General features: G+C 37.2%; 1 protein-coding gene across 1 annotated transcript; it reads left to right on the top strand.

The window, feature by feature from the left end:
• The first annotated feature begins 533 nt into the window (after positions 1-533).
• Prosbeta1 (proteasome beta1 subunit) lies at positions 534-12,271 on the top strand. The gene is made up of 6 exons (XM_089240190.1): positions 534-685; positions 2,535-2,602; positions 4,788-4,919; positions 6,909-7,038; positions 7,234-7,378; positions 12,061-12,271. The coding sequence occupies exons 1-6, from the start codon at positions 644-646 to the stop codon at positions 12,195-12,197; spliced, it is 654 nt and encodes a 217-aa protein (XP_089096316.1). The 5' UTR covers positions 534-643; the 3' UTR covers positions 12,198-12,271.
• Positions 12,272-14,175: the final 1,904 nt, after the last annotated feature.

Raw genomic sequence — 14,175 nt, 5'->3', positions numbered from 1 at the left:
TCTTTGAATGAAAAGTCTTCGAACACACACAACTTTCCGTCTTTACAGTTACTTCATTTTCCTTTATACCTCTTATATAGTTTTTGTCAGGGGCTACTGTCAAGGGCCAAGTCGTAAACCCACCGAGATTACATGCAACGCTTTTTTTATTTCCTTCCTCATTTTAATGTTACTTGAATGGGGAAAAATTGCGAAAAATATATTCTATGCATTTTTTTGTTTGAAATTAAATTTTTTTTAGTCAGAGTGACTAGAAAAATTTAATTTCACAAACTTCTTTGTGGCCCCCGTATCAGTAGCCGTGGCTCCCCTTTCACCAGATTTCCATCTATGGCCCCCTGGAATGTCCTAGGGCCCCCCTGAGGTCATATGGCCCCCGGTTGAGAACCACTGATCTACATTCATGATTTTAGTGAAGACTGCGAATTCAATCTCTGGAAAATTCGACACTGTCCCGTAATTAACAGATTATATGGTCAGTTCGATTTCAGTGATTTCAAGACCCATCTGCGTCCAGTTGCGTGAACTTGCTCCTTGTGTCCGGCAGTGTCTAACGGAACTTGCGTCATAATTTCTGAAGAAATTTGCTTGGTCATTCAAGTTGAATTCAGTTGTGATTTTGTTTCCCGTTTTGTAAACTGAAATGGACAACACTGATTGGATGAACGCTGTTGAATCAACTGGGGTAAGTCCGTGAATGTACTAAAGCCATTTTGAATTAGTCCATGGACTTCTTTTTCCCCTTTGTCCATTAATTAAAATCCAAATGATTTGTTCCCAGTGTCATCCCCTGAATTGTTTACATTTGCTCTGAACCATACGTGCGAAGCCATTTCCCTCGGGTCATATGTGGCCCTCGAAGTCATGGATCCCGCGACCTCATACCTGGTTTTCCAAAAAGGAACAAAGGGGCACTTTACCAGATTAATTAAGTGACCGCGGCACAGTTCCAAATCGCTTAATTCACCCGTGGGGCAGTTCCTATATCGCTTAAGTCAAGGGTTCTTAACCTATGGGTCGTTACTCAAGTTTGGGTCGCTAGGGCTTCCACGATGTGTCTTACATCAAATAAAACATTTTGGTAACGAGTAATGTTTAATAGCACCGCACGAAGTTGGCAGTGTTGGTGATTGTAAGTCGCAGCCTGAAAAAGGTTAAGAACCCCTGACCTAAGTGATCTGGTAATGTTTCACAGTGACCCTCTGCCCATTTCCAGTTCGCTTAAGTGAGTCATGGGAAACATGCAGTTAATATTTGCTCAGATCAATCTTCAAAGCTTATGTCTTGTTGAGGAATTCACAATATTGTGTATGGTATATATCACTGTTTCGTGACATATTTCAATGCCAGACCCGATGTGGTGCTATTTACTAAGGTTTCAGACAAGATGGGGCATCTAAAACTAGGATGTTCAATCTTCGGGAGAGTGTGGGCCACTTCATTGATTTGAAAACATGTAGCAGGCTTAATTAATCTGGATTAACGCTGCAGGTTACTCAAGTGATCTGTAAATGTGCCACTTGGTTCATATTCACTGTAACCTGGCTGCTGAGGCTAGAAGAATTTCAGATGGGGGGCTGGATGAGTGACAACTTTCAACCCCAAATCAATATTTCCTTCATGTTGGAACCTCTGACATAAGGCTGAAACATACTGTACTGATGTAATGTCAGAGACAATGTGAATATTATAGGTGCCAGTGCTTTCGTTTTACCCAGAAGCCTTCCGATTTTTGAGCCTTATTAAAATCTTCCGGTCGGAAATCTAATTCTTCAGATTTTTCGTATCTTTGTATAAAAATCCCTAAAAGTCCTCAAATTGAGCTTTGTTTGAATAGAAAATCCCTAAAGAATGCTCTCACAGTCCTTGCAATTTCAGGCCGACTCCTTTTTCTCGGGAAAAATGTGGGGAATCAGGATTTCAAGTAATAAAAACCGGTAATTGTCACCAAATATGATGATTAAAGCAAGCAAAATTGGTAATTATTGCTAAAAAATTCAGGACAGGGAAAAATGCATCCCAGGAAAATGGGATTCATATATGGTCACCCATTACAATTTCAAAAAAGTCCCCGGTTTTCCCTTTTAACTGTTTGACATGCTTTCTTTGATGTGAAATGTGTCATCACAGGATAAACTACAGATTTTTCAAGTCTTTGAATTGCCACCTATGGAATTCCAATTCATGGGAATCAGGGTTGGCAAGTTTTTTTTTTTTTGCCGTGGTGGAAAAAAAACCACCCTGGCAAAAATAATTTTTTCCAGTGGCGAAATTTGAAAATTTTTAACTTACTTTGTGAAATCACGGCACATTAGTGTAGTGCATTTCAGCCTTTAGTTCGCTTCTACAAACTTGGGTTTTAGGCCTCAAACTCAAAGACCAGATGGCCCACGGGCAAAGTGTGTATGACCTAAAAATGTTTAACTTTTCAATTTTTTTCAGTAGAAAAAAAAATAATGTTGGCAAGGCATGTCACTGTTTTGGCATTATCAACAATTCTTTTCCTCTCACAGAAATAATTTTGTGTATTTCAGACGTCACTTGTGGCAGCAGAATTCAATGGAGGTGTCGTTATTGGCGCAGACTCCAGAACATCAATGGGGTAATGTAGTTTCTATTCTCCCTCTTTTTCCTCGCTTTTTTTTTTACAAAGTTGGGTCGCATAAGAATGCAATCGAGTGTGTCCGTATAATGAAATTGTTTTGTTCCATTGAAGAAAATGGTTCAGCCCGAAATAGAGAAGTAGGCCTAATACCTACTTTGCACACACACACATTTTGGGACTTCCTCATTAGTAACCAAATTAAATAATGAACAGGGTTTGACAAATAAAATATATAAATATATGTTGCCGTAAACATGAAAAAAAAGGTTACTATGCATAATAACCACTTTTTGTGTAACTGGTAAGTAGGCTATGCACAATAACTGGTAAGTTTGATAAATTTATCACTTGCAATGCTGAATAGCAAGTACCTTATGGTAAATTTTTGATAAATATCTGAAATTTGTTGTCTTTACGATTTCGCATAATACGAAGTGTAATTGTAGAATTTACAAAAATACAAATACAAGACCACAACAGACAAAATGCCCAACGATGTGGCTGAGAAAAATATGCCTATAACACAAATATGGATGTCTTATATTTCCACAGTAATAGTGATAAATGTAGTAAAAGAATTTCCAAATGAGCATGTATGATAAATATAGTCAGATCCCTATATAATAATAATTAATTTTACAATCCTACCCTGATATAATAAATGTATGTGAATTATATCATGTGGAGCCGCTGTGGTGGTCGAGTGGTTATAGTGACGGACTCGCGATGCGAGGATCCGGGTTAGAACCCCACAGTGGTGGTCGGCTGAAGTTGGTTTTCTGTGGTTCCCAACTTCAAAGCAAAAATGCGAGCCGATCTCCCCGTTAAAAAGTCTCGCCACAGAGAGCAACAGTCCTACAACGATAAATCATTCAATCATAACACTTCACTCATAGTTAGAAAAACTGGTGGCAGATGGTAGCACTGCACATAACAAGCATTACAGAGAAACAAAAAAAAAACTTCACGTCAGGTTTCACTACACGTACACGCACATTCCCGCATGTACCAATTCGTTGGGGGTTCCCGCGGGGAGGAGGGGGTGTAGCAGTAGTAGGTAGGGCCTCCAAAAAATGGCTCGGGGATCCATGATGTTCTTAAGTCAGCCACCTCGTTGGGCAATTTGCATGTTGTGGCATTGTATTTGTATTTGATTTATCATGTTCAACCAAATACGCAATGCATGCGTATAATGCATAATCACTGTTATGCATAATAGTGATAATATTTTTAGTACCTATTAAATTTACCATTGACCACTTGGTCAATGGTAAACTACTTCTTGGGTACTACGCATATTTCACCCATATATGTGCACACTCTATTGGCCACTCACTGACCTGCTCAGTGCTCTCTAAGTCACTCTTTTAGTCACTCACTCACGTGTAGTTTTTCTATCCTCCTTTCATTCTAATTTTCTTGATCTGTGAATCATAAAATTTGCTGCCCCTTCAAACTTGCCGTTCTGAGCTATAAGTTCCCCTTGTAAGCTTAATACACTTTTGGCCAAAGTAACCTGACACCTAGGATTTGTCAAGCCCTGATAGTGAACCAAAATTAATCAAAGGAAAACATAATTTGTAATAATATTTTGATTAAACAGCTCTATTTCTCTTAGCGAATTGAACACAGTTCCGAATTGAATGAGTTCCAAATTTAGATAAACCACAAAATTATATTTTATATGTTCTAGACCAGCGGTTCTCGACCTTTTTTTGACCCGCTGAGCTTTTTCTGGCATATATTTGCTATGACGGAGCCCTGTATGCCAATTTTTATTTATTCATCAAATTTACTGACCTATTTTTATTCAAAAATATTAATAATTATTTTTTTCAAATTTAATGGGGTTTTTTATTTTCCTCGAGTGGCCGCCCAGCCCCTGAGAGTTCACACAGATCCCTTAGGGCTCTGCGGAACACTGCACTGTTTAAAAATAAAACATTGTAATGTACAAAAAAAGTAAGTTTTTCATCATGTTATATGCCTATTGTGTTCAAAACATTATCCATTTAGGTTTTTGATGCTTGTCATGTCAAAAACCCAACTCTGCCTTGTATGGAGGAAGAGATTACTTTCTTGTTGAGAAACAAAATCGTTCTCAACAAAATTTTGTTTCTCGAAAAGTAAAGAACCATTTTTTTTTCATGTATCATCTTTAATGCTTTTTTTTTAATTCAAGGGCTTACATATCAGATCGTTCAGCAGACAAGATAACTGTCATGACACCATACGTCTGTTGTGCCAGATCTGGAGCTTCTGCCGATACCCAGGCTGTTGCTGAAGCTGTTTCATACCGATTGGATCTTCTCAGGTGACTAGTTCATTATATTAATCTAATTGAATAAAAAAATTTCATCTGACCTCTTCAGCTCTTCATTCGCTGAACTTTGAAATTTTCACTGACCTTCAAAATGTTTTTTAATTTTTGAGCATGTAGTCTACATTTTTGGATTGGATCCTACAACTCTTTTAGAGGGAAGTTAGTGTATGAAAATGTGTTGAATAATCAGTAAGGCTTACACAGACCACCAGCTTTCTGGATTTAGCCTGGCAATGCCGAATAATGTTTATAGGACTTCTGAATTTTGAATTCATATTGCCAGATTTCAATTACTGCCATCTACATGAAAAAAAAAAATAGAAACTTTAAGAATAGAGAAAAGAAACATCAAGTTGGCTGTTTGCCACTGCAGGGGTCTGTCCAACCAAAATTTGGGTCAGTTTTCCCGACCTTTCACAAACTTTTAGATCTGAAAAACAGACCCTTCTCAAAAATCTGAATTTTAAAAATGGACCCTTCACAAAATACAAATTAATGAAACCATTTTTATTGATGAAATTTGACATTTCATTTCTTTTGTGATAAATTAACTAGAGTATTTTGCTTCCCACTGAATTACTTTTCACAAAATTAATCACCCTTTCCTCATAAATAAGAAATTTTTTCACAAAAACATGACTCTACCAAAAAAAGTCTGGAAATGATCCCTGCACTGTTTCTTTTCTTTAGATAGTGATTCCCATTCCCCTTAACATGAAAAAAGCTCTTGAAACATTGCATCACCTGAATGTTACCTTATATGAATAGTGTCAAAGCTGTCCAATTGTTAACAAATGTGGCAACCCGTTTGCATTGAAAGCAGGGTGGGGTTTTTTTTTTTGAAAAAAAACAGCTGATAGATAATTTAGTAGGTACTACATAATAGGCTGGCCATATTTTACAGCTAAATTATGGCAAATCAGGATCTATGTACCGGACATCAATTTTTTTTGGTGAAATCCCTAATCCCCCCCCCCCTCCCCGGAGGGCTTCCATATATCTGTGAATTAAAAATTTTTCACAAAAGAAAAACATTTAACAATGAAAATAACCAGTAAGTATATCATTCATTCCCATGGGAGAGCACCCGAGCCATGCTTGGTTTTACAGTTAATAATCATTCAAGGAAGCATTGTTGGAAAAAATGGGCATTCCTTCAGGATTGTCAGAAGCAAATGATGAAAAATATTGGAATGTCACGTAAAACACATTGGGGTGTCCACTTTCAAGAAGTTCCACTGTCGAAAGAAAAATAGCCACACCCACATAACATTGGATTGTGTTTCAAAAATTCACCGAAAGGAAATGTTCTAAGACGACAGTTTGCTACCAGAATGAGTGACAAATCCATGAGCAAATGGGTAAGTTAGCGGGTGACCAAGAAAGTGAGCAAACGACAGTGAGTCAGTGAGCAAGCGCTTGTGCATCTAAGAAATATAGTGAGCAAGCGAGTTCATGAGAAAAGGACTCCCAAAGCAAGAATGTACATAAAACTGTGCCGTACCATCGCAGAACAATCTTAGGAAGGATTTTATGAAAAGGAGGAAGAAGAACTCTACTGTGTAGAAAAACTCTGTTATTAGAACTCTCCCCGCAGAACATTTTTAGGCAACTGAAGACTCATTACAGCAAAATTCAACTGCATTTTACATTCTGCTTTGAGGTAAGTGACTGAGTGAGAAAAAGAATTAGCAAGTCACTTGCTCACTGTATAAATTGCTCTCTCTAACTAACTTGCTCATTTACATGTTTGATCATTCACTCACTTGTTCTCTGACTCAGTCATCCACTAACTGATTCACTCATCTCTCTGTGAATTTTCTTTTATAAAATAATACTAAGTCGCTCAATAAATTCCAAAATCTGTTCGAGCATTGTATTTTATTGTACATTATGCATTCGGGGCGGCTGTTGTCTATCTCAATAAATTGATTATGAGAAGAAAAAAAATTGATGAACAAAAAATAATTTTTCTTTCAGGATGGAAATGGGTGAGCCATTACCCGTGAAGATTGTTGCTCAGGATTTCAGGCAAATCTGCTACAACTACAGAGATAGTATCAGTGCAGGTATTATATGCGCTGGCTGGGATAACCGAGAGGGTGGACAGGTATTGTGTGATTTATTGAAAGTTTTATCATAAAGTAGCACCATGACCAAACATTAAATAACGGTCACTCTCGTGGAAAAGTCTGTAGCAAAATGTTTTTGGTGTTTAAATAATTCCCATCAAGATAAACGTTAATTTATCCAAGTCATGTTGAAATTATTGTATTCATTAAATGTTGCTTTTGTATTTTTTAAGGTCTATTCCATTCCATTGGGTGGCATGATTATGCGTCAGAAAATCTCCATTGGTGGATCAGGAAGTGAATTCATATACGGTCATATTGATAAAAACTTCAAGGCGAACATGGATAAGGATGAATGTGCACAGTTTGTTTCTGATGGTATGTCTTATGCTTAATATGTTATATGGGAAATGGGCCATGATATGTCAATGGGAAATGATATTGTATTGATGATTTCAAACACATATGGAGGGTTCAGAGCGCAAGTGAACCAATTCCATTAAACCTGATTTCAAGAAATTGGCTCTCCAAAGGTTTTTTTTAACTCTGTTCCATTGAACTCTATGGTGCATGCTCATTCTAATGCTGCTTTCTATGACATTAGAATGAACTGAGAACTTGATTTTGATAGCACTGAAAAATATACTGTGGCATGTATTTGGCACGAAAAACCTCCACATAGTGAAAAAACTGGACTTTCTTCGCTTGTGTACTGGGCCCTCCATCTCTTTTCTACATGATTACGATTTTTTTTTCCACACATTTGTCATACCATAAAACAAACCCTTTTGAAATGTTCTACACAAAATTCCTGACAGTTCATTATCATTTCTGAATTGAACAGTTTGCCAACAAGCTTCAAATAGAAGGATTGTTCTAGGCTCCACAAAGTTCACCAAAAAACCACTTCAGTTTTGGCCTTACATTTTTTTATGAAATTTATTTGAGATTATATCAATTTGATAAAATTTCATAGCTGCCAGGTCTCCTGAATTTTCACTGCATCCCTCAGACTCTTGAAAAATTCTGTTCCAAATTTTGACCGTCATTGAAAAAAAATCCTTACTTTTGATCATCCCTTCATAGGGGAAATAAAGGAGCTGGTATCTTTTACTTAGCAATAGGGAAAAATAAAAAAAAAATGAATATGGGAAAGGAGCACGAAACTGCAAAAATTCACCAAAGAAGAGGGGGGGGGTGTTAATCCCCCTTTCTCTTTTTTTCCCTAAGAGGGCAAAAAAATTTACCAAGCAGGTTTATATTCACCATACTCCCATTCAAACCCTGATCATGTATAAACAGGGCTTCAAAACAGATCATTCCTAAAGAACTTAAAAAGTCAATTTGCATTTTTTTATTTTTTGAAAATTACATCACTGCTTTGTTTTGCATGCATAAGATTAGGGTTTGAATGCGGATGGTTTGGTGAATATTTTGGCGGCTTAGCTACTTTTTTGTCTCATAGGGAAAAAAGTGGAAGAAAGATTTACACCCTCTTCTTTGGTGGATTTTTTCACGACCATGCCCCATTCTCATAATCCTTTATGATTTTTCCCTATTGCAAAGTGAAGAAAACCAGCTTTTTCATTTCCCCATATAAACAGGGCTTGCATGCGTAAAGTAGATAGCATCAATTGCATCAAATCAAATAAATGTTTCATTTTAGCAAGGAAAAGACATGTTACCAAACAGCCAGTGTCAGTTTTTCACTCTTCACAGTTGAATCAGTGAGATGACCTGGATAACCATACATCCAGTTTTTTGGCCAATGGTGACTTTTTGTTGCTATGATTTTGATTTGAATGCAGTTATAGCAAGCAATTCATCGTGCTGTTTATTGATGGCTGGAGTGATATCATGTTTTTCCGAAAGGAAAATATTCTTGAATATCTTGATTTCCAATTTAAGCCATCCAACTTTTCTACCTGATTTTCATCCCCAGCTCATACAGGCATTTGGACAATCTGTATTTGTAGTCGATTTCTCTTTCGTAATCAACCAAATCCTTTGTGTTGTTTTCACCCTCCCCTGTGTATTTTTTTTTCTTTTCCTCTTTCATATGTACAGTTGAGTTTGCTTATAACATACCACCTAGGTGATTCGAGAAGTGTATGTTATACATATATAATCGATATGCATGTTATTTAAGCGAGTTCTTGAAATTATCATGTATAGCAGCTGTATATATGTATAAAGTGTATTATTGAGAATGTCTTGGATGGAATGAATATTCTTTTTTGGTCAATATCTCCTAAGGAGTTTTGAAAATTTTTTGAAGTATAGGACATACAGGATGCATACATTTACTTAGTTTAATTGATTTCAGTGGTATCATTTGAGTTTATGCTAATGATTTTCATTCAAAGTTGTCAGCATTTATACAATAAATTTGAAAAAACAACAACAAATGTTTAAGAATTTTACTTATCAATCACACACACACAGCATGCTTTTGCATAGTCTTTCGATTGGTAGTGATTTAATGCTCTTAAAACGTTTCCACTTTCACCAATCACTGCCATCTACCAAGTGATCCAAAAGTAACAGAAAAAGTGAGAATTCAATAATTTGAAGAGCATGTTTCATGCTGTTTTTTCACAGAAATGCATAGAAAGATATTTTTTTTAAATGAGCATGATTTTAATATTGAATAGATATATGTTTTCAGCGGGTGGCGCTTTTTATCTGTAGACCAGCGGTCTCAACCTTTTTTGTCTCGCGGAGCCCCTTTCAGCATATAATTTCCTTGGCAGAGCCCAGCAGCCTTTTTTTTATTTATCAGATTTACTGATTTATTTTATTGTCTTGGAGCAGCCGCAGAGCCCGTCAAAAGTTTTTTTTAATCGTCCAAATTTTTGTCTCTGCACTATGTTATATCCGAATTATTTTTCTAGATTAAGAAAGGGAAAGGATTTCTGGTATGTTATATCCGTAGTGTATGTTTTAAGCAGGGTATGTAATAGCAGAGGTGAAAATATATGGAAGTGAATGGGTCAAAAATCGGATTACAAAACTGTACATTATATTCACGGTATGTATGCTTGATATTTGCATAACCAACTTTTCAACTCTATCAGATGTACTATCCAACTCAATGATGTGATTTTTCCACTTTTATGAATGAGAAATCCTACTCCACTAGTTCTTCCATTATCTGTTCTTGTGTAGTAAAATACATGTCCACTGGCAAGTTTGATTTTCACCTCTCTTTTTCTTCTTACTTCACAGATACCTAGGATATGAAAAGCTCCTATTGGGGCCCTAGGATGGGAATAAATTGGGAAATTTATTCTTCCCGGTTCTTCCAACTCCTGCAAACGATTTTCTGAAAAAAGAGATTGTCCATTATATGTGATGTTAAAGGTGTACTCAACTGTACTCACATATTGGGGTGGCCAAATTCTGTTTGTTCAATGGCTAACATTATGGTCGGCTACAGCATTGTGGGCTGTACCAATTGGCACCAGTACTGCACATAAGCCTTTCTTTTTCTTTCTTCCAAACCGAGCACAACTCAGGTCTACCATTTACTACCTAGTGAGTTGTTACTGGAGGTGTAACTGTGTGTGTACCTAACAGTCTGAGTGCATATGTTGTTGCATTGTTTTATTTTTTCAGTGCTACCATCTATATTTTAGAAGAGAAGTAAGTGATATGTTATGATTGAATTACATTTGTGCTGTTTGTAGGTCTGTTGCTCTCTGTGACGAAACTTTTTAATGGAGAGATCGGCTCGCATTCACGCCTTGGAGTTGGGATGCACATAAGCCACAACTGCAAAACTCAGATTTTTTTGTACTCCATAAGTAATATGGTGAAACACTGGTACTTTAGTCGCTCAATTTTTACCCATGGCTTTGTATTCCTCCCCTTCTGCACAAACTTGACACTTATTTGGTTGCATTCTCAGCTAGATGCAATGCATCAAAAATTTCAGTTTCTTCTGCAAATTATTTGATTGTATGATTGTAAATTATTATATGAATGTATCAACATTCATATTTTGAGTCAGACTGAGTTTTCAGACGAAACCGGATGTGCAATACATGTATTCTTTTTATGTGATCTGGGGCATTTGGAAGTTTCAAACCTGTAGGTGCTCGTCTTGAAATTTATGTAGAAAATTTTGATTTCTGAATCAGTTCTGATTTGCTTGAATTTGTGCCACAAATTACCATGGGTGCTCGAGCACCTCGGCTCTGACACTACTGTACATGAACTACCTTCTTAACCTGAATATTGGTAATTCTCGGTTTGACGAGACATTTCCAGTCAGCTAAAGACTCGTTTCAGAACAATGCCAAACATTCTGCTTTTGGGGCTACCCCTGGTACATGTAGTAGAAAAATATATTATATGGTGTGTGATCACTGTACAGGAGTATAGAAAGATAGGGATAAAAACTTCTGTTCATAGTGTTACAATGATGCTCTGCAATGATGGGGGGGGGGGGGGGAAGAAGTAAAGAAAACGGTGAGGCTGGCATGTATCTCTTCCATTTGCATCAGGCCGAGATATCATACCTGATCATTGAGGGTTAAACTCTTCTGGTCTGAAACCAGTTTCTTCTGATTTCTCCTATATATGTAGCAAAATCCTCAAATTGTGGCTTGGCATAAATGAAAAATCTTCTCAGTGCTGGCAATCAATTTGTCCTCAAGAGAAATACAAGAAATCACTAATTTTTGCCAAATATGATGCCAAAAGTAACTCGGTGAAGAATGAAAATGTGATTATTTTATATTTTTAAAAAGTGCAACCGCCAAAATTACAGGGGGGGGGGGGGGGTTAATATGGTCATTCTATAAAATCCCTGGTTTTCTCTTTTATTTGTATATGTTTTCTGCGGCAGCAAAATATTTTTTCCAAGCGACATACGGATTTTTCAAGTCAAAATTGCCACCTATGTTATAATAAAAAATCTTGTATAAAATTTTATTTAAATTATATTTTTCCTTAGGAAAAAATAGTTGGCAGATTCTGCTTTTTTTAGACTATTCATTGAAAGTTAAATTCAATATATTTCGCTGTGTATCATGTATTCAAATTTTCAATTTCAGCACTGGCTTTGGCAATGGGAAGAGATGGAGCTAGCGGTGGTATGATTAACCTTGCCATCATAACCAAGGATGGAATAGAACGCAGGATGGTGTCGGGTGATAAAGTTCCTCGTTTCATTGATAATGTGATAATGTGATTTAACTTTTTTTTTTCATATTTTCTTTTTCTTCCTTTCATTGTTTGAAAAATAAAAGACTTTCTAACAAAAAAAAAAAAGTCCTGTGTATTTTATGCCTTTGGATTCATTCAGGTGCATTTGGTTTTTTTTTTAATGTGTATGCATACCCTTGTTCAGAAAGGAGCACCGCTCTTAGGAAAGAAAATTTCTGTCTTGTGTGGGTGGTAGAGCACCCACCCAAAAAGTGTGAGTTTAGTGGTTCAATTCCCCCAGGAATAGCGGGGAATGAAATTGCGGACAGATTGGCCAAAGATGCTCTTAATCTCCCAACGGAAGAACAAGTCTTGCTACCACGCAGTCACATCAAACAGGCGCTAAAAAGTGACCTGTTACAAAAGTGGCAACAGCTATGGGACAAGAATGCACATAAAGATGCCTATAAGATACATAAACGCGTCCATTGGAATAGTACCACTTAGTCTAGAGAGAAAGTGATTATGATAACCGAGCACGGCCCATTACGACTTATCTAGAACGTTTCAAGAAGTCGGACAACACCATGTGTGCTTGTGGTGAGATTGGATCTTTATGGCATTACCTGACATCTTGCCCATATACAAAAAAATTTCATTTTGGTGCTATTCCCGAAAACGGTCGACTGTGTTTCAAAAGAAGAGTTTTGAAGAGCCTGTCACGAGTGCACCTTACACACACTCTCTCTCCCCCTCTCGCCTTCTCATAGAGAAACCACACATCATACATACATACATATTCATACATACATGGGATGCAACACGTGTGCTCTCCTTTCCCTCACCAGGTATTTCTAAGACGCACTTGAGCACCGAATAAGTACGTATTACATAACATCATCACAACTCTGCAGACAGACATTGTGCCTCTGGGCCAATGAAACCCCTTACAGAAATTAGGCGATTGCCTTCGACCAATAGCAGAGGTCTTCACCAACTTGGTTTGGGAACACACGAGGCTTTTGCCACAGAGAGGTATTGCTGGAGGTTGGACGACCAACATGTCGCGCTTGAAGAGTCGTTAATTTACTCTCTCTCCCCTCCTAACCCCGGGTCGAGATCCCTCAATGTAGGGGACGCAGGAAACCTTGCCCCGAGATGACGGTGAGTGATTCAAACTATATATATAATTATTGTGTGTTTAATTTGGTGGAGTGAGAGTGTCCAATGTTTCATGTAAATTGTATCGAGTTTAGTTTCCAATTCACGGTGTCGAAGTATTTTCAATGAATGAATAAAATTAAATTGTAATTCGCTAATTGAAAAGGTTATTATTATCATTTTCGCAATGTCCTGTTTATAATGCCTAGTAATATATAATATGTCGTGCTACGAAACTAGTTCGTCTACATCTCCGGCCGCGTCCGGCGAACCTCTTCAACAAGCCCTATGGGCCTTGCTCGGGTGCGGTGGATTATATCATTCCTCGATAACAACTTACACCGCATACATACTAAGAAAACTGGAAGTGCGCGTCTGAGCAATGGGAGTGATGTCGAGTTCAAACTGGCAAGAGCCCCAGTGACTGATTTCAAGAGGAAATATGATCTTCGACCACGTCGGCGTCAACAAAAGTAACCGATAAATGGAAAACAGAAGCAAGTTCATCTGCAACGAGATGAATCAAGTCATTGACGGCAAGGACGAATTAAGGGTTATTTACTCGGCTATATAGTGAATTGTGCTGATCTTAGTTCACCTGGTGACGATTCTGGTAACGACTTGCGGCCTAGACGATGATCTGCGAATAATTCACCATGATTCAAAATTTTATATTCCAAGATTATCGGCAATCATTCGATCAATTGACGATTACTTATATCCTTATGGGATGGACGGCTATACACCGCCATCTTATAATCCCGTTTATAATTTTGATTGCCCATTGGCGTTGATTGTTTAGATTTTATTTATTCGTTATATGACTTCAGGAGTTGACGATCAATTTTTATGTAAATTATTTT

This window comes from Pholcus phalangioides, unplaced genomic scaffold (assembly GCF_987345545.1).
Source record: "Pholcus phalangioides strain wild (caught in Gottingen) unplaced genomic scaffold, Ppha-v1.0 ptg000012l_1, whole genome shotgun sequence".
NCBI classification, from domain to species: domain Eukaryota; kingdom Metazoa; phylum Arthropoda; class Arachnida; order Araneae; family Pholcidae; genus Pholcus; species Pholcus phalangioides.
The sequence above is the reverse complement of the archived record's forward strand: the minus strand, read 5'-3'. Positions and strand labels throughout refer to the sequence as shown.